This window comes from Bison bison, unplaced genomic scaffold (assembly GCF_000754665.1).
Source record: "Bison bison bison isolate TAMUID 2011002044 unplaced genomic scaffold, Bison_UMD1.0 scf7180017864098, whole genome shotgun sequence".
Classification (NCBI taxonomy): domain Eukaryota; kingdom Metazoa; phylum Chordata; class Mammalia; order Artiodactyla; family Bovidae; genus Bison; species Bison bison.
The window spans coordinates 5,834,470-5,853,908 of record NW_011494670.1 but is presented as its reverse complement, the minus strand read 5'-3'; the positions used below and the strand labels follow the sequence as shown (position 1 = coordinate 5,853,908).

Below are 19,439 nucleotides of genomic sequence, written 5' to 3'. Positions count from 1 at the left end.
ATGCATTTGTGTGTGCTCAGTCGTGTCTGATTCTTTTTGACCCTATGGACTCTAGCCTGCCAGGCTCCACTGTCCATGGGATTCTCCAGGCAAGAACACTGGAGTGGGTTGCCATTTCCTCCTCCAGGGGATCTTCCCCACCCAGGGATTGAACCCAAATGTCCTGCATTGGCAGGCAGATTCTTTACCACTGCACCCCCCAGTTCTTAAGCAAATTGAGGCAGAGTCCTTGTACTTTGAATAATTTATAGTACTAAGTTAAAGTTACCTGTCAGATATGCAGATGACACCACCCTTATGGCATAAAGTGAAGAAGAACTAAAGAGCCTCTTGTTGAAAGTGAAAGAGGAGAGTGATAAAGTTGGCTTAAAGCTCAACATTCAGAAAACTAAGACCATGGCATCCAGTCCCATCACTTCATGGGAAATAGATGGGGAGACAGTGGAAACAGTGGCTGACTTTATTTTGGGGGGCTCCAAAATCACTGCAGATGGTGACTGCAGCCATGAAATTAAAAGGCGCTTACTCCTTGGAAGGAAAGTTATGACCAACATAGACAGCATATTAAAAAGCAGAAACATTACTTTGTCAGCAAAGGTCCGTCTAGTCAAGGCTATGATTTCTCCAGTGGTCATGTATGGATATGAGAGTTGGACTATAAAGAGGGCTGAATGCCGAAGCATTGATGCTTTTGAACTGTGGTGTTGGAGAAGACTCTTGAGAGTCCCTTGGACTGCAAGGAGATCCAACCAGTCCATCCTAAGGGAAATCAGTCCTGGGTGTTCATTGGAAGGACTGATGTTGAGGCTGAACTCTAATACCTTGGTCACCTGATGCTAAGAGCTGACTCATTTGAAAAGACCTTGATGTTGGGAAAGATTTAAGGCAAGAGGAGAAGGGGACGACAGAGGATGAGATGGTTAGATGGCATCACCGACTCAATGGACATGAGTTTGGGTAAACTCCGGGAGTTGGTGATGGACAGGGAGGCCTGATGTGCTGTGGTTCATGGGGTCGCAAAGAGTTGGACATGACTGAGTGACTAAACTGACTGAAAGTTACCTGGGCTCCCTGGGTCCTGAGACCAATGGCCTCTGGGCAGAGAAAGCCTGTTATGAGACCAGTGGATGCCAGGGCTGCCATATTGTTTGTGAAGATTTTCCTTTAGAAGCTCTGACTCATTAGAATGGCCTATGAAAACATCTATGACTTCTCCAGCCTCATCTCTTGTCACATCCTGCCCCCAACATTATCCTCCAGCAGTTCCCAAGAACTGCAGTTGTGGAGTTCCTTCTGCATTCGTTAGCAGGTCTCTTGCCTTGGTGGTTTGTCTCCTGCTGTTCTTATTCTGAATAGGCTAACCTTTCCCTTCTACTCAGCTCACCATTATTGTGGGCTTAAAATTTGTGTTTAGAGCTAGATCTTGGAGTGATAATGTTATCCAAACACTACAATCTAAACCTAATCTCCCAGTGAGTAACACACCCTCAGCCATAAATCAGTTACAAAATACCTTTGAATTTCTATTCCCTATAAAAAAAATCCTTCAATCTATCATCAATATTAGTTACAAATATTGTTCATTTGTTTGTAACTTAACAACTGTTCTTCATTTTTTATTTTCTGAGTCTCATCTTAAAGGAATAAAACCCAAAAATTTTTTAAAAAGTTCAGGAGTGATTATTAACTACACAGTAACTTAACTCTCACCTAATAGACAAGACTGTGTATAAAGCTGATGAAATTATCACACTGACAGATAACAAGGGAGGGTGGAAAGAGGAGGGAGGAATACAGCTCTTCTGGGAAAGAGGAAGTAGGGGACATTTGCTTACAAAAGGAAGGAGAAACTGGACTAAAAACCCTCAGGTTCAGAGGATTAAACTGCAGAGATTGAGCATTGTGGCTCTGCCTTTCTCTGAGCATTCCTTGAAATGGCATACTCAAATTACGGGAAGGTAAGTTTGGTTTTAATTTCATTCATTTTCCCACAGATTCACTTTTTATAGCTTTTCTAGAGCTCATTTCTATTTCCCTCTTGCCACAAGTCTCAGTTTCTGGATATGAGAAATCTCTGAGAATCTCCTCTTTGCAAGTGAATTATTTTCTTTCATGTGGTTGTGGTATACAGCTTGGGTGAAAGTAAAAGGGAGAAATTAAATATTTCTCTTTCTAGTTCTAAGTAAGATACTTTTTTCATAAAAAGACATGTTGTAGTTGGGCAAGATAAAATGGTAAAGAAATGGCCGGCTGCAGTGAAAAGAGTGAAAAGGGTAATACGCTTCAGACAGTAAGTTGACTAGTGGTTTTCTTTCCTTCAGGGATAAGAAGCAACCCATTCCCAACGGCCTTGCTACAAAACAAGTTTCCTGACTTTGCTTGGGTAGTCTTTAACTGCTACTGTTGCTGCTAAGCCGCTTCAGACGTGTCCAACTCTGTGCAACCCCATAGACGGCAGCCCACCAGGCTCCCCCATCCCTGGGAATCTCCAGGCAAGAACACTGGAGTGGGTTGCCATTTCCTTCTCCGATGCATGAAAGTGAAAATGAAGTCATTCAGTTGTGTCCGACTCTTAGTGACCCCATGAACTGCAGCCCACCAGGTTCCTCCGTCTGTGGGATTTTCCAGGCAAGAGTACTGGAGTGGGGTGCCATTGCCTTCTCTGAGTATTTAACTAGATGAGAATATAAATTGAGCAGGTTTCATTCACAGGAACCACTTGGAGGAGGGAATGGCAACCCACTTCAGTATTGTTGCCTGGAGAATTCCATGGACAGAAGAGCCTGGTGGGCTACAGTCCACATGGTTGCACAGAGTCAGACACAACTGAGACACACACACACACACACACAAGGGGGAACACAATGCGGGTTGAAGGACAGAATTGGCCAATATTAAGTATAGAATTTATGGGCAAGTCATATAACTGTTTACCTCTTGACTGGAATGATACTTCCCCCAATAATGCCAATTTGTTTTTTTTAAGTATGTCCCAGAGTACTTTGAAAAAGTGGTGTACAAATGCAAAATCCCTAGTTGCAAGCTGAAATGTGAAAGCAAGGGGAAATTTTCAAAAAGATTTAAATGGGAAGGGAAGCCTGGTGTGCTGCATTCCATGGGGTTGCAAAGAGTCAGACACAACTTGATGACTGAACAAACAGAGGGGAAGGCGTGTCAAATGCAGATGCATCTAGCTGTTCAGAAAAGAGTGTATTACAATTGAGCTGGAATGGAGTTGATTTGCCCTTGGATTGAGAGGAAAAGTTAAAAACTTAAGCATATGTGATTCTATGACATTTAATTTCTGAGCCTCAGTTACTTCCCTGGTGGCTCAGACAATAAAGAGTGCCTGCAATGTAGGAGGCCCCGGTTCTGGGTGGGGAAGATCCCCTGGAGGAGGGCATGGCGACAACCCCCTGCAGTATTCTTGCCTGGAGAATTCCCATGGACAGAGTCTGCTGCTAAGTCGCTTCAGTCGTGTCCGACTCTGTGCAACCCCATAGACGGCAGCCCACCAGGCTCCCCCGCCCCTGGGATTCTCCAGCTAAGAACACTGGAATGGGTTGCCACTTCCTTCTCCAATGCATGAAAGTGAAAAGTGAAAGAGAAGTCGCTCAGTCGTGTGCGACTCTTAGTGATAAATATAAGTTCCTTTCTACCTATCCACTTTATCTTTCATTCATGAAATTGTTAAAAGAACACTGAGTGTCCACTGTGTACCCTGTGTTTACTGTGGAGAGTAAGACAGATACATTTGCTTCCCTCAGGTCCTGGGGCTTAAACAAGGTTGCTATGGCTGAAGCTCGGAAAGCTCAGGGGTCTTAAACTGGAAAGGAAGGCAGGGGCCCCGCTGTTCAAGAATTTACAGGCTGCATGAGGGAATTTTGTCTTTAATGGAAATATTTTATTTTTAAAAAATTATTACTTTAATAATTAAATTATTATTTACTTTTAAAAATTGGAGTATAATTGCTTTGCAATGTTGTGTTAGATTCTGCTGCTATGTGGTGAATCAGCTATGAAAAGCGAAAGTGTGGAAGTATTAGTCACTCAGTTGTGTCCGACTCTGTGACCCCACAGACTGGAGCCCGCTAGACTCCTTTGTTCAGGGATTCTCCAGGCAAGAATATCGGAGTGGATGTTTATATATAACCCCTCATGTTTGAGACTCCCTCCCAACTAAAGTATTTTAAATAAGCAGGAGAGCAGTCTGTAGAAAGGGCATAGATGGATTTTGGAAAAACAGAAGATAATTGCTCCTGCCAGTGAGTTGATGCTTACTTGAATCACACAATAGAAGATGGAAAGGCAGAAACACCTTCCACATAGATTTCGGAGATAAAATGAAAATATGTTTTAGCTGATGAAGAGACAGACTAAGAGGGAAATGGTTTCCCCAAACTCAAGATCTATGCTTTAATTTCTTCTTATTGGTCAGTTCAGTTCAGTTGGTCAGTCGTGTCCGACTCTTTGCGACCCCATGGACTGCAGCACGCCAGGCTTCCCTGTCCATTACCAACTCCCGAAGCTTACTCAAACTCATGTCATTGAGTTGGTATAAATCTACTTTTGCTCATTTCCTCATTGTTTTTCTTCTCTAATAAAGGGTCTACTGGGGGCTTCTCTGGTGGCTCAGTTGATAAAGAATCCGCTTGCAATTCAGGAAACCTGGGTTCAATCCCTGGGTTGGGAAGATCCCCTGGAGAAGGGAATGGCAGCCCACTCCAGTATTCTGGCCTGGAGATTTCCATGGACTGTATAGTCCATGGGGTCAAAAGGAGTTGGAAATGCCTGAGCAACTTTCACTTTCACACTTCACAATAAAGTGTCTACTAATTAATATCAAATTCAGGAATCTCAGTCTTGCCTTCCAACTGCTGGCTTCTCAATTTCTTATTCATTAGTTGCGCCATGAAGTTAAACATCTTAGTGTACAGCATTAAATGAGAACAGTAATTGACACTTCCTTTTCCAGAATTTCTTTGAAGGGCCTTTAGATGAAGAAAATGTGATTCTTACATTGTATCCAGTTAATGAGGAAATTATTGAAGACCATCAAGTGGAACCAGGTGTTTCCTCAACTTCACAAGTCAAAGAGGAGGCACTGAATACAAATAATCAAGGTATGAAGACCACAGGGTTAGCTCAGTTTGCGGCCCCTCCAACTCTGGGAAGCCCAGGAAAAATAAGTTCCCCTGACTTTTAGCTATGTGACACCCAGCTTAATTCTCACCTTGATAACCTGTGGTAAGAGATTTCTCAAACTCTCATACTTCTCATTCGCTAAGCACCCCTGTCTCACTTTGAAAAAGACAGTGGAGTGCTTTGAATAGAGCATGATCTTATGCAGCAACTAGATGTGAGCTCAAATTCCCAACCCACGAAGCCCAGTCTTTCATTTTGGCGAATGCCCTTTTTACGTGCCTCTTACAGACACCAGATCATTTTTTTTCTGAGTTTTTTGTTATATATAATTGACACAGAAAACATTGTGTAATTTTAAGGTATATAATGTGATGATTGATGTATGTGTCTATTGCAAAATGATGACCAAATAAGATTAAGAACAATAATAAGAAATTAAGAAATGATGACAAAATAAGAACACATCCATCATCTCACACGGTTAACTCCCTTCACCATGGGGAGAACATTTTAAGATTTACTCTCTAATTTTTAGGAATACATTATAGTATTAACTATAGTTATGTTGATATGCATTAGATCCCTAGAACTTACTCATCTTATAACTGAAAATTTGTACCCTTTGATCCAGGGAAACTCCCCATTTCCCCTGCCCCCAGTTCCTGGCAACCACCAATATACTCTCTGTGCCTGAATTTAGCTTTTTTAAATTCCACATATAAGACCAGATGGTATTTGGGAGGCTAAATCACTTTGAAAACATCTAGTCTTTTGCTTGGTGAGTAATTACTGATAAAATATCTAGTCGATTCTTCGTATCTGTTCTTGGGGCTTCATATAGAGGCATCAAATAAGTATTTTTAGAATGCTTTTATTTGGCAGGGGCAAATAACAAGGGCTTCAGGATAGAGCAGATAGTGACACATTAAATCTAAGCAAAGTGATGTGAGACAGGGTAACTTTTCTTTGTTGAGGAAAATGAGGCATGTGGACAGAATGGAGGACTGTTGTTGGATAGGGTGGTTTTAATGATTTCTATAAGGACAGATAGTTTGTGGACCAGCATCTGGACATTTTGGAGAGCAATCCAATGTAATGTTCTATACAGGAAGTTGGTGATGGCTGTAAAAAACAGTTTGCTGAATGTAGTATAAAAAAATTTATAATTTCAAAATGTGGGTATGAGTCCTAGGTCTGCCATTTTCATGGTGGTGTGATCTTGGGCAAGTCATTGAATTCTGAATTTATTACCTTATTTGTAAAATGAAGAAAAAATACTGGATATGTATATGTGCAAATTGAGTTGTGGGGAGTTAGAACTTCATAAAATTAAAAAGATTTTTTCAAATAGATTAATGAATTGCTGTTTTGGTTTCCTTCTTTCCTCAGTTCCTCTTCCTCAAACAAATGAGCTTGAGGAAGATTGTCCAAGTTCTAGCTTTAGAAGATCATTTTGTCCCTTGCCGACCACATTGCCTCCGATTAACGATGTGAGTCGGGACACTTTGCGGAACTGGTGCCAACAACTTAAGCTGAGTACTGACGGCCAGGTGAGTGCACTGGTGGGAATCTCTGGTGCTTGGAACAAGCGTGGGAGCTCTGCCAGCTTTTAATTTTTATGAGAAGTAAAGTTGCTAAGTCGTGTACGACTCTGTGATCCCATGGACTGTACCCTAACAGGCTCCTCCATCTGTGGAATTTTCCAGGCAAGAGCACTGGAGTTGGTTGCCATTTCCTTCTCCAGAGGATTTTCCTGACCTGGGATCGAACCCAGGTCTCCTGCATTGCAGGCAGATGCTTTACCCTCTGAGCCACTGGGAAAGCTCTTTAATTTTAATTTCCCTTGTTAATTTCCTTAGAAAATAGAAGTTTATCGGAGACTCCAGGAACATGCTTTTCCTGAAAAAGATCAGGTGAGTGAGGAATGTGGTGATGTAAGTTCTGTAAATTTTCCCTCTTCTCCACCATCTCTATACCTTGTACCTCGAAGGCAAGGTTTCTCATTCAAGACAATTGGCATCTGGAGCCAATTAGTTTCTTTTTCTCCTGCAGGTTGTCCTGTGCATTTTAGGATGTTTAGTAGGCTAAATATCCCTGGATTCTACCCACAATGTGTCAGTGACCTCCCTCCCCCTACACACAGTTTAGCAAACAAAATTTCTCCCAGCTGAGAGTCACTACTTTGAGGGAACTGACATTCTTAAACCATTTCTACATTGACATACACAGGTCAATGCATGAAGAATGATAAAACCGGCACAAATGTGCTTAGGGCAGTGGCACTTCACTGTATACTCATTGTGAATTTCATTTGCAGTATATTCCTAAATCATCACGGGAGGCCCGAATGCACTCATGTTCAAGGAAGCACAGCATGGTGACCAAGAGGGGAAGTGTACAGAAAAGGAAGATGAGTGAGAGTCAGGAAAGGACTAACATGGTTGAGGTGGTAACTTCACCTCAGGTAGCCATGCTGGCAGCATGGTCAAGAATTGCGGCAAAGGCTGTTCAACCAAAGGCTGTGAATTCACGTGCCCTTCGTGCCTCTGAATCCTTTCTGCCACAAGCCTCAGGTAAGATCAACCTTAAACAGTGGTTACCATGCCAGTGAAAGAAGGCACTCTGTTTTTAAAAAATTGTTTTATTTTTTGGTTTCACTACATGGCATGTGGGATCTTAGTTCCCCACCCAGGGATTGAACCTGTGCCCCCTGCATTGAAAGAGTGAAGTCTTAACCACTGGACCTTCAAGGAAGTCCCAGAAGACACATACTAATGGTAGTTACAGTGAAAGGGTTAAAATAGCTGCAGATGCAATGTTAGCTTCACAGAGGGCTTATCTTTTGATTGATAGTCAAGTTTTGCCTGAATGGCTCTGAGTCAGGTGACTAAGTTGGGGACACTTTCTCATCACTAAGCAGAAGGTGGGAAGAAAGCATAATCTGAGAGTGAGGCCATCCACGGCCAGAGATCTTCCCCTTTCTCTTGGAGAAACCCAAGGTTTCTCAGTGTAAACCCTAGTATCCTGATTTATAAAATTGAAGATTTCAACTATTCGACTTCATAGAATGACTGCGAGGCTTATGAGATACAACTTGGCATATTAAAAGTAGGCGATAAATAATTGAAATATTTCTTGAGAAATCTTGAGTGAGCATAACTTAGCTTCATCTTTCTCCAGTTCCTGCTTCTCTATCTCATATTTCTGTTTTCATTTCCAGAACAACCCACCTCTGGTCAGTACAAAGTCACTGTCTTCTGTGGCTTGAATTCTTTTCCCTCCTCCACCCCATTTCCAGAGGTGTCTGAATCCTGTTATTCAGGACTGACTTGTGTGGCCATGCGCATTGTTCACCACACAAAGAACCCAGACAAAAAAAGAAAAGACTGGGAGCTAAAATTGGCCTGCTGACTGCCCCCCACCCCCCATCTATACTTCCTTCTGTGAGGAGAAATGAGCACCTTTTACTAATTTTCAAAAGCAGTATCCAGCCACAAAGCTGTCTAGGAGACCTGCTTCCCCAACAATGACACCTCTTTCTAATTTTCATTAATGTGCCATATGAGCGAGTGGCACCCCACACTTACCATTTTTGTTCCTCTTCATCCAGCAGTTATCAAGCACCTACTGGGATACAGGAGAGTGCCTAGCCACTATGTATATTGTGCCATAGCATCTTTACTCTTTTTAAGTTTATTTCTTTAAAATTTATTATATTGAAGTCATAATTGATTTACAAAATTGTGTTAATTTATACTGTATGGCAAAGTGATTCAGTTATATATACACACACATTCTTTTTCATATTCTTTTCCATTATGACATCACAGGATATTGAATATAGCTCCTTGTGTCCATTCTATATATAATAGCTCGCATCTGCTAATCTCAAACTTCCAATCCATCCTTCCCACACCCCTCCCGCTTGGCAACCACAAGTCTTCATCCTCTGTGTCTGAACCTGTTTCCACTTCGTAGATAAGTTCATTTGTGTCCATATTTTAGATTCCACATGTAAGTGATATCATATGGTATTCGTCTTTCTCTTTCTGACTTACTTTACTTAGTATGAGATTCTCAGGTCCATCTCCAGGTCCATCCATGTTGCTGCAAATGGCATTGTTTCATTCTTCTTTATGGCTGAGTAATATTCCGTTGGGGCTTCCCAGACGGCACAGTGGTAAAGAATCCACCTGCCAATACAGGAGATTGGGTTTGATCCCTGGGTCAGGAAGATCCCCTGAAGGAAATGGCAACCTGTTCCAATATTCTTGCCTGGGAAATTCTTGCCTGGTAGGCTACAGTCCATGGGGTTGCAAAGAGTTGGACATGACTGAGTGAGTGAGCACAATATGCCATTCCATTCCATTCCATCTTCTTTATCCATTTGTTGATGGATATTTAGATTTTTTCCCATGTTTTGGCTATTGTAAATAGTGCTGCTATGAACACTGGGGTGCATGTATGGTTTTGAATTATAATTTTGTCTGAATATAGGAAATGGATGGCTGGATTATATGGAAATTTCTACTTTTATGGTGTCATGTCTTATATTTAAATCTTTAAGCCATTTTGAGTTAGTTTTTGTATGTGGCATAAGGATGCATTCTACCTTGATTGATTTACATGCAGCTGTAACTTTCCCAACACCATTTGCTGAAGAGACTGTCTCTTCTCCATCGTACACTCTTGCCTCCTTTGTCAAAGATTAGTTGAGGCAAGTGTGTGGGTTCATTTCTGGGCTCTCTTTTCCGTTCCATTGGCCCAAATGTCTGTTTTTGTGCCAATACCATGCTGTTTTCATTAATGTACTTTGTAGTGTTATCTGAAGTCTGAGAGGTTTATGCTCCTTCTTTGCTCTTTTTCCTCAGGATTGTTTGATAATTCAGGCTCTTATGGTTCCATATCAATTTTAGGATTACTTGTTCTAGTTCTGTGAAAAATCTCATGGGTGATTCGATAGGGATCACATTAAGTCTGTAGATTGCTTTGGGTGGTATAGCCATTTAAACAATATTAGTTCTACTATCCAAGAGCATGGTAATCTCTATTCCTGTTTTATAGAGTGGGGAGATTTTATAGCTACTTAAACCTACATTGATTGATCCTTTCTCTAAATTTCAGACACTGGATATCTACTCCCAGTAGATAGGACTTCCTCTGTTGTCTCTCAAATATCTCATCTCCCCAATTAGATTGTTTCTTTGACTTTTAAACAAAGCTCTTTCTGCCTGTTTTCTGTGGTTGAGGTAGTACAATGTAGTGGTTAGGCAAATGGACCGTGAGTCTAGAATACTTATATCTTTGTTTTGGTTCTGGGAAAATTATGTTCTTTTAACACTGTAAACTTCATTTATTTCACCTGTAAATTAAAGCAAATACTAATAATGTTCTTAAGAATAAATATATTAATACATGTAAATAACTTAGCAAAATCTAGACACAAAGCAAGGCTTCCCAAAAGTTGATTGTTGGTGCCCCTTGTGCTGTGTAGTTTGTGAATCAGACTATGGTGTTTTTTGGTCTACATTTTTTATGCTTCTTATTCAGTTGATTCATCAATAGAATATAAGAGTGAAATTAAGAGAGACTCACTGAGGGGTTGAATTGGGGTGCTGTTATCTGATCTTAGCAGTTTATATTTGCTTGTTTTTCCCCATCTAGGTGTCCGGTGGTGTGTGGTCCATGGCAGACCACTCTTGGCAGACACAGAAGGTTGGGTTCGCCTGCAGTTCCAAGCAGGTCAGACCTGGGTGCCTGACACCCCCAGGAGGATGACCTCCCTCTTCATGTTACCTGCCTGCACTTTTGCACCCCCAGACCTGGAAGACAACCTGTTATGCCCTGAATGCACTAAGAGGTACCCCTTAAGTATATTTTTAAGTATGGCACACAGAACAGTAGATGGCTAGATGGGTTTCTGGATAATTTGGTGGGAAAAGGCATAGGGTAAGCATGCTGTTTCATTAATTTGCCATATAGATCAGAATCCATATGCCATATATCCAGAAAGCCATATAGAATTTTCATGCAATGCAGGAGACCCTGGTTTGATTCCTGGGTTGGGAAGATCCACTAGAGAAGGGATAGACTATCCACTCCAGTATTCTCGGGCTTCCCTTGTGGCTCAACTGGTAAAGAATCTACCTGCAATGTGGGAGACCTGGGTTTGATCCCTGGGTTTGGAAGATCCCCTGGAGAAGGGAAAGGCTACCCACTCCAGTATTCTGGCCTGGAGAATTCCATGGACTGTATAGCCCATGGGGTCACAAAGAGTTGTACATGACTGAGTGAGTTTAACTTTCAGGGAAATAGGAAGCAAACATAATTTAGTGATAGATTAGAACTCAGATAAACATGGCTTCTTCTTAGCAACCTTAACAAAGTATCTGACAAGTTGGACCTTAACTGTCTCAGTGTTAGAGAGATCTGTTCTTTTTGTTGTTATTGTTTTTTGGTTGTGCTGGATCTTCTTTGCTGCATGTGGGCTTTCTCTAGTCTCATCGAGCTGGGGCTACCCTTCATTGCAGCGCATGGGCTGCTTGTCGTGGTAGCTTCTCTTGTTGTGGGACACAGGCTCTAGGCACAGGCTTCAGTAGTTGTGGTGCATGGGCTTAGCTGCTTCTCAATATGTGGAATCTTCCCAGACCAGGGACTGAAACCTCGTCCGCTGCATTGGCAGTTGGATTCTTATCGACTCTACCACCAGGGAAGTCCAAGAGATCTGTTTTAAGAAAGAAAACATTAGAGTTCTACCATATGTCAGATATTTAGCTGGGGATACAAAAATTAATAAGACAAAACCCATTTAGCATGCCAGGATGAAAATGACTAAGAGATGCTATGAAAATATATGGTTAGTACTTATATTGGAGTGACTTAGGGAAATTTTAGAAAGGATTACATGTACTGAGGAAGAACTCACCAGTTAGAAATTAACAATTTGGGCATTTTGGTAGTGAAAACAACCCATACCAATACCTGAAAGTGGAAGAATATGACCTACTTACGGACTGCAAATAGACCAGTAAATTGAAGCTTATTGATGGGTAAGAATATTAAGGGGAGAAGCAAACTACTGGTTTTATATCTATATTAAAGGTCTCTTATATTATCCTGCAGGTCATAGTCTCTCAGTCACTTTTGGGACATAAGACTTCTTTGAGAAAATGATAATAATGACATACCCTCCATCTAAGAAAATACACATTAGGAATACACACAAGCAGTGCTTTAGGTTTTATGTAGACACATAATTCCCAATGGTCATCCATGAGTACAAAATCCAGCTTATGGTGATAGAATTGGCTGGAGGTGATGTAAGATTGGTGTGATGGGAAATTATACTATTTTTTTTTTTTTTGGATGGTAGACTGAAATCTTGCAACAGAAACTAGATTGAAAGGTAAGAGATTATTGTAATAATTCTGGAAAGATGTAATTTATGACCTTTACAAATAATTTAAACAGAAATGTAAGAGTTTCAGGAGTGTAGAGAAACAGGATGCCATCTTATTAGAGGATAGGTATTAATAGAAGTTCAGCTCGATGGCCAAAAATTATATGTGGTACATACTTGACATGTGTCCAGTGTTCAGAAAGTATGGGTTAGAGAGAAACATCTTTGGGAATTAGAGGGACTGCAGAAAAATCTTAAAGAGAATCAGCTTATTGATGACAAGTGAACAATGACGACTGAAAAAGTGCAGCTAGAGGTTGGGAGAGAAGTGAGAAAGCCAAGGGTAGAGAGTTTCAGAAGGAAATGGTTGGCAGTAAGACAGCCATGTAAGATGATGATTAATGCAGTGCTGTTGCGAATGTCAATTTGGGACACTACTGGTGGTCTTTTAGAGAGTCGGTTGAGAGGGTCAGGTGATAGTTGGAGTAGAGCATGTGAAGACCTAGGAACAGGTCATATTGATGATCTCTACTACTTGACCTGAGCAAGAGGAGAGAGCAATTGAGGCTGTAATGTCAAGGGAGCTTGTTTGTGTCTTTCCTTCCTTCCGTCCTTTTTTTTTTTTAAAGGGAAAACCAAGAGCTTTGTGAACAGAGAGGGCATTTGGAGAGAAGCTGTGAGGAGGAAAGGGAGGGTATAAAGATAAAGGTGGCAGAACCAATTGTAGTATACAGAATAGGAACCCTGATATTATTAAGTGGACAATCTTTCTTTTGTTTACCACATAAAATATTTTTAATTTTTTTTAATCTTTTTAATTTTAAAATCCTTTAGATGGTAGGGCAAACTACTCAGACTCCAGAAGTGTATTCCTTATTTTATTGATCATTTTCAAGGATTTGGTATGGAATAATCTATCTTATTCTTAACATTTTTCAAAATTCTTTTCTGATTTGCTTTATAGGAATAAGAAGATTATGAAAAGATTAATCACAATGGGGAGGAGGAAGAAACCTGGTTTGGATACATCAACATCATTGCTTTCAAATGGACCACGTTTTAAAAAAGAATAAGTGATTACCAGAAGGGAAGGAATGGGAGGTGGAGAAATGGGTGAAGAGGGTAATTTTATGGTAATCATGGTAACTAGATTTTTGTAGTATCAAATATCAAATTACTATGTTGTATATCTGTAGTGGTTGTGTGCATGGGTGTGCTCAATTACTCAGTCATTCAGTTGTGCTCAATTTTTTGGGAACTCACGGACTTCAGTCTGCCAGGCTTTGCTGTCCATGGAATTTTCCAGGCAAGAATACTGGTGGAGGACTTGCCATTTCCTTCTCCAGGGAAAACTTCCTGACCCAGGGATCAAACCTGCATCTCCTGCATTGGCACGAGGATTCTTTACCACTGTGCCATCTGGGAAGCCCTGTACATTTGTAACATAATGTTTTATATGGTTTTACCTCAAGTTTTAAAAAGCTAGAATTCACCACTGAAGTCATCTGGTCTTGGACTTTTGCTTGATGAGAAGTTTTTGATTATTGATTCAATATCCTTACTAGTAATTAGGGGAAAAAGGATAAATGGTGGAGAGCCCACAGTTAAAGTGATTCACATCCCAATGACTGCTATACTCTGTTCTCACCATCCTCCGTGTGGCCTGATGCCTTAAGTACAGATGGGAATGTCTGTATTCTGTACTTAAGGTTTACCTGAAAGTGACTGTTACTAGCTATATATTGATAGAATGTAATTTGGTTTTGTTTTAGTTAATACAGTTTTTTAGCAGTTTTTGACTTAATGCTGGATAATCCTTTGTCTGGATGTACCGTAATATATCCATTCATATCTTGAAGGCCACCTTGGTTACTTCCAAGTTTTGGCAATTATGAATAAAGCTGCTATAAACATTTGTGTGCAGGATTTTGTGTGAACACACAGTTTTCAACTCTTTTGGGTAAATATCAAGGAGTGTCATTTCTGAATCTTAGAAAGTCTTCCGAACTGGCTCTCCTGTTCTGTATTCCCACCAGCAATGAATGAGACTTTCTCCTGCTCCACATCCTCACTAGTGTTTGAGGTTGCTTGTTAGTGCTTTGGATCTTGGCCATTCCTAAAGGTGTGCAGTAGTACAATTTTAATTTGCAATTCCCTAGTGATATACGATTAGGACATCTTTTCATGTATTTCGTTAGGTCAATAAGGAATAAGAAAATAAAAGATTTTTAGTTTATTTTATTTCTTCTCTAGAAATCTTCCTTTCTTTGGAGCTGACTTTCTGACCTATATTACATTTTTTCTAAAGCTTTTTTTTTTACAAAATAGAATCCAGCTCTATTAAGCCAGACATTAATTTGCAAGAGGTTTGTAAAACAATGTAACTCTTCTGGCTAAATTTCTTTGCAGTTCAGTTCAGTTCAGTGGCTCAGTTGTGTCCGACTCTTTGCGACCCCATGAATTGCAGCATACCAGGCCTCCCTGTCCATTACCAACTCCCGGACTTCACTCAAACTCATGTCCATCGAGTCAGTGATGCCATCCAGCCATCTCATCCTCTGTCATCCCCTTCTTCTCCTCCTGCTCCCAATCCCTCCCAGCATCAGAGTCTTTTCCAGTGAGTCAACTCTTCACGTGAGGTGGCCAAAGTTATTGGAGTTTCAGGTTTAGCATCAGTCCTTCCAAAGAACATCCAGGACTGATCTGCTTTAGGATGGACCGGTTGGATCTCCTTGCAGTCCAAGGGACTCTCAAGAGTCTTCTCCAACACCACAGTTCAAAAGCATCAATTCTTCAGCACTCAGCCTTCTTCACAGTCCAACTCTCACATCCATACATGACTGCTGGAAAAACCATAGCCTTGACTAGACAGACCTTTGTTGGGAAAGTAATGTCTCTGCTTTTCAATATGCTATCTAGGTTGGTCATAACTTTCCTTCCAAGGAGTAAGTGTCCTTTAATTTCATGGCTGCAATCACCATCTGCAGTGATTTTGGAGCCCAAAAAAATAAGGTCTGACACTGTTTCCACTGTTTCCCCATCTATGTCCCATGAAGTGACGGGACCAGATGCCATGATCTTCGTTTTCTGAATGTTGAGCTTTAAGCCAACTTTTTCACTCTCCTCTTTCATTTTCATCAAGAGGCTTTTTAGTTCCTCTTCACTTTCTGCCATAAGGTGGTGTCATCTGCATATCTGAGGTTATTGATATTTCTCCTGGCAATCTTGATTCCAGCTTGTGCTTCTTCCAGCCCAGCATTTCTCATGATGTACTCTGCATATAAGTTAAATAAACAGGGTGACAATATACAGCTTTGACATACTCCTTTTCCTATTTGGAACCAGTCTGTTGTTCCATGTCCAGTTCTAACTGTTGCTTCCTGACCTGCATATAGGTTTCTCAAGAGGCAGGTCAGGTGCTCTGGTATTCCCATCTCTTTCAGAATTTTCCACAGTTTATTGTGATCCACACAGTCAAAGGCTTTGGCATAGTCAATAAAGCAGAAATAGATGTTTTTCTGGAACTCTCTTCCTTTTTTGATGATCCAGCAGATGTTGGCAATTTGATCTCTAGTTCCTCTGCCTTTTCTAAAACCAGCTGGAACATCTGGGAGTTCATGGTTCATGTATTGCTAAAGCCTTGGTTGGAGAATTTTGAGCATTACTTTACTAGTGTGTGAGATGAGTGCAATTGTGCGGTAGTTTGAGCATTCTTTGGCATTGCCTTTCTTTTAGAGAAATATGTTTCATAAAGATATTTAAGTAACAGGTTTATTATTACTTTTAATGAACAAATATTTTAGAAAAATTTCTCTGTTTTAATGTCTCATCTGGCAACTATTGATAGACAAGCAAAATCTCAATAATTCTCAATTTTTAAGAGTGCAGAGGAGCTACAAGACCAAATTGGTGAGAATCATTGAGCTAGTCCAACTCTCTCTCTCTTGTTCCCTCAATTTTTAGAGGCTTGGAGTGAGAAGAGGCCCAGGAGATTGTGGCCCTGGTCCTGACATTCTTAATTGGTGTAAACCTTTGAAAACAGTTGTATCTGGAACACCTCCTCGACAGTGTATTCAGTGTCTCTCTTCATTGGATCCTTATCTGGCTTTAAACATCTATGAGCTTTTAAAAAAAAAAGGCCTGTCTATATATGTATCTCCCTCCACTTTACAACTGCTAGGTCCTTGTGCCAGACATTGTTCACACTCACATTCTTACTTTCTCATCTTCCATTCAGTCATTCAATATGTATTTATTGCAAACCAGCTACATACTGTATATAGTTCTAGATGTTGATAACTCAGCAATGAGTTAAACAGAATCCTTGCTCTTTTAAATCTTACAGTCTAGTGATTATATAGGTGTCCTGAAAATAGTGCCCAGAACTTATAAATGGGTAGAAAAAAATTGCTCAATGTCTTTCATTGCAGTGCTGGGGTATGCCTGTGTGCGAGCTCAGTCATGTCCTACTCTTTGCGACCCCATGGATTGTAGCATGCCAGGCTCCTCTGTCCATGGGATTTTCCAGGCAAGAATACTCAAATGGTTTGCCATTTTCTTCTTCACCTGGGGTATATCTTTGACCTTATGTTGAATAAGCTGTCTTAGAACTTTGTAGGAGTAGAGGCCAACTTGGCAGAAAACTGATAGAAATGCAAATAATTCTTGTCTGAGAGCAACATAAATAATTCCTATCCCTAGTAATACAAATGGATTTTGTTAGTAGAGATGGAGTTATTTCCAGCTCCTGACATTACAGTTTATTGCTTAATAGGATATTAGTGTTTTTGCAACTATTAGCAAATTTATTTCAGCTTCCCTTTGGCTGATAATCTAAATCTCTGATACAAATTCTTATTTGAACAAATTCATACTTGTTCAAATATGGTATCAAATATTACTTCAAATATGGTAGTAATAAAACCTACCATATTACTGATTCCCTCATTATTTAAGATAATAATGGATGAATAGTTTATTATGATGAGTAAAATCTTTGTCATGTGTTCATTTCATACTTTTTTAAGACATTTGTTTTCAACCTGTTGAAAATTACTATTGCTTAGACTATAAGAAGCAGGGTAAGATCACAGCTCTTAACTGGTGGCATAGTCAAAGTGGAAGTCAATCAGTTGTGTCCAACTCTTTGTGATCCCATGGACTGTATAGTCCATGGAATTCTCCAGGCCAGAATACTGGAGTGGATAGCCTTTGCCTTCTCCAGGGTATCTTCCCAACCCCAGGGATCAAACCCAGGTATCCTGCATCGCAGGCGTATTCTTTACCAGCAGAGCCACAAGGGAAGCCTGGTGGCGTAGTAGGTACTGTTTTATTTATAGATAGGGTCAGTAAGTCAACAAGTCCTGCACTTCTCTCTCTTAACTGTATGTGAAATCCATCTTCTTCTCTCCATCTTCACTGCAACCGCAGTAATCCAGACCACTGTCTCATCTGACCTCCCCACTTTACTCCTATCTATCCCGATTATCGCCTATCAGATAATCATTCTTATAAACAATTATCTGATCATGTTCCTCTTTTCCACTGGCTCCCTATATGGAGTCATTTTGTGAGGTCTAAACCTTACACAATTCGAGTGTCCCTCTTTGAGAAAAATAATGTAAAACTTAGTACTGAGCCTTGAAAGTAATGCAAATGACAGGTTCTGAAACTTCAGCTTCATTAGCTTCACTATAAACCCGCCTCTGCCTACAAGTCTGCTGCTAAGCTTTTTTTCTACCTCAAGATCTTTTTCCATCAATTTCTGCCCAGAAGGCTCTTCCCATTCCTCTTTGCCTAGATAACTCTTTCAGTACTCAGCTTCCGATCCTCCCTGAAACCCCAATTGGATTAGGGACCTTTATAGAGTCTCTCCCAAGCTCCAAGCATCCCCTCAGAGCTCCCTTTCTGTGAGACGTTGCTCTTTCACCACCTTCAAAAGACCCCTGGCTGGACGGGGTTTGCTCCTGAAATGTATCAGTGGGCGGGGCCCCAGGAGAGAGGGAGCCGGCATCCGCTCTCTTCTTTGATCCAGAGGCATCCGCTCTCTTCTTTGATCCAGAGGCGTGAGCCACATTTCCGGAACCTGCGCGTCTCCCATTGCGGCTCCGGTCAGAATTAACCCAGCGGCACACGCAGACTGGGCTGCACAGGTACTCTGGTTGTGCGGCATCTTGTGGACTTTGCGATGCGGAAACCCAGACATCAGAAATTGGTAAGGTCCCGTAATGGCAGCCTCTTGCGACCACCCTTCGGAAAACTTTTTTCAGCCTTTCCACTCTTTCTGCACCCTCCTCTGAAAATTTTCTAACTATTCTTTGGAGACCCATCTACTGGTGACCAAGTCCCTCAGTTTTTGTCTGAGAAAGTATTTCTCCTTCACTTTTGAAGGATAATTTTGCCAAACACAAAATTCTATTTTTTTTTCTCTTGAGGTACTTTAAATATCACTTCACTCTTTTTCTTACTTGCGTATTTCCTGAAGAGAAGTCGTCTTGTTGTCCAGTTGGTAAGTCGTGTCCTACTCTTTTGACCCCATGGACTGAAGCCTGCCAGGCTTCCCTGCCCTTCACTATGTCCAGGAGTTTGCGCAAATCATGTCCGTGATGAGTCCGTGATGAGTCTCTGATGCTATCTTACCATCTCATCCTCTGCTGTCCTCTTCTTTTGCCTTCAACCTTTCCCAGCATCAGGGTTTTTTCCAGTGAGTTGGCTCTTCAAATCAGGTGGCCAAAGAAAGTATCCGGGCGTCAGCTTCTGCATCAGTTCTTCCAATAAATAGAGTTGGTTTCCTTTAGGATTGACTGGTTTGATCTCCTTGCAGTCCAAGGGACTCCCAAGAGTTTTTTCCAGCACCACAATTTGAAAGCATCAATTATGCGCTCAGCCCAACCTT

General features: G+C 40.9%; 1 protein-coding gene across 1 annotated transcript; it reads left to right on the top strand.

Moving 5' to 3' along the window:
* The first annotated feature begins 1,862 nt into the window (after positions 1-1,862).
* On the top strand, positions 1,863-13,788 carry DPPA2 (developmental pluripotency associated 2). The gene is made up of 7 exons (XM_010838585.1): positions 1,863-1,958; positions 4,976-5,123; positions 6,535-6,695; positions 7,005-7,058; positions 7,463-7,718; positions 10,810-11,005; positions 13,509-13,788. The coding sequence occupies exons 1-7, from the start codon at positions 1,935-1,937 to the stop codon at positions 13,615-13,617; spliced, it is 948 nt and encodes a 315-aa protein (XP_010836887.1). The 5' UTR covers positions 1,863-1,934; the 3' UTR covers positions 13,618-13,788.
* Positions 13,789-19,439: the final 5,651 nt, after the last annotated feature.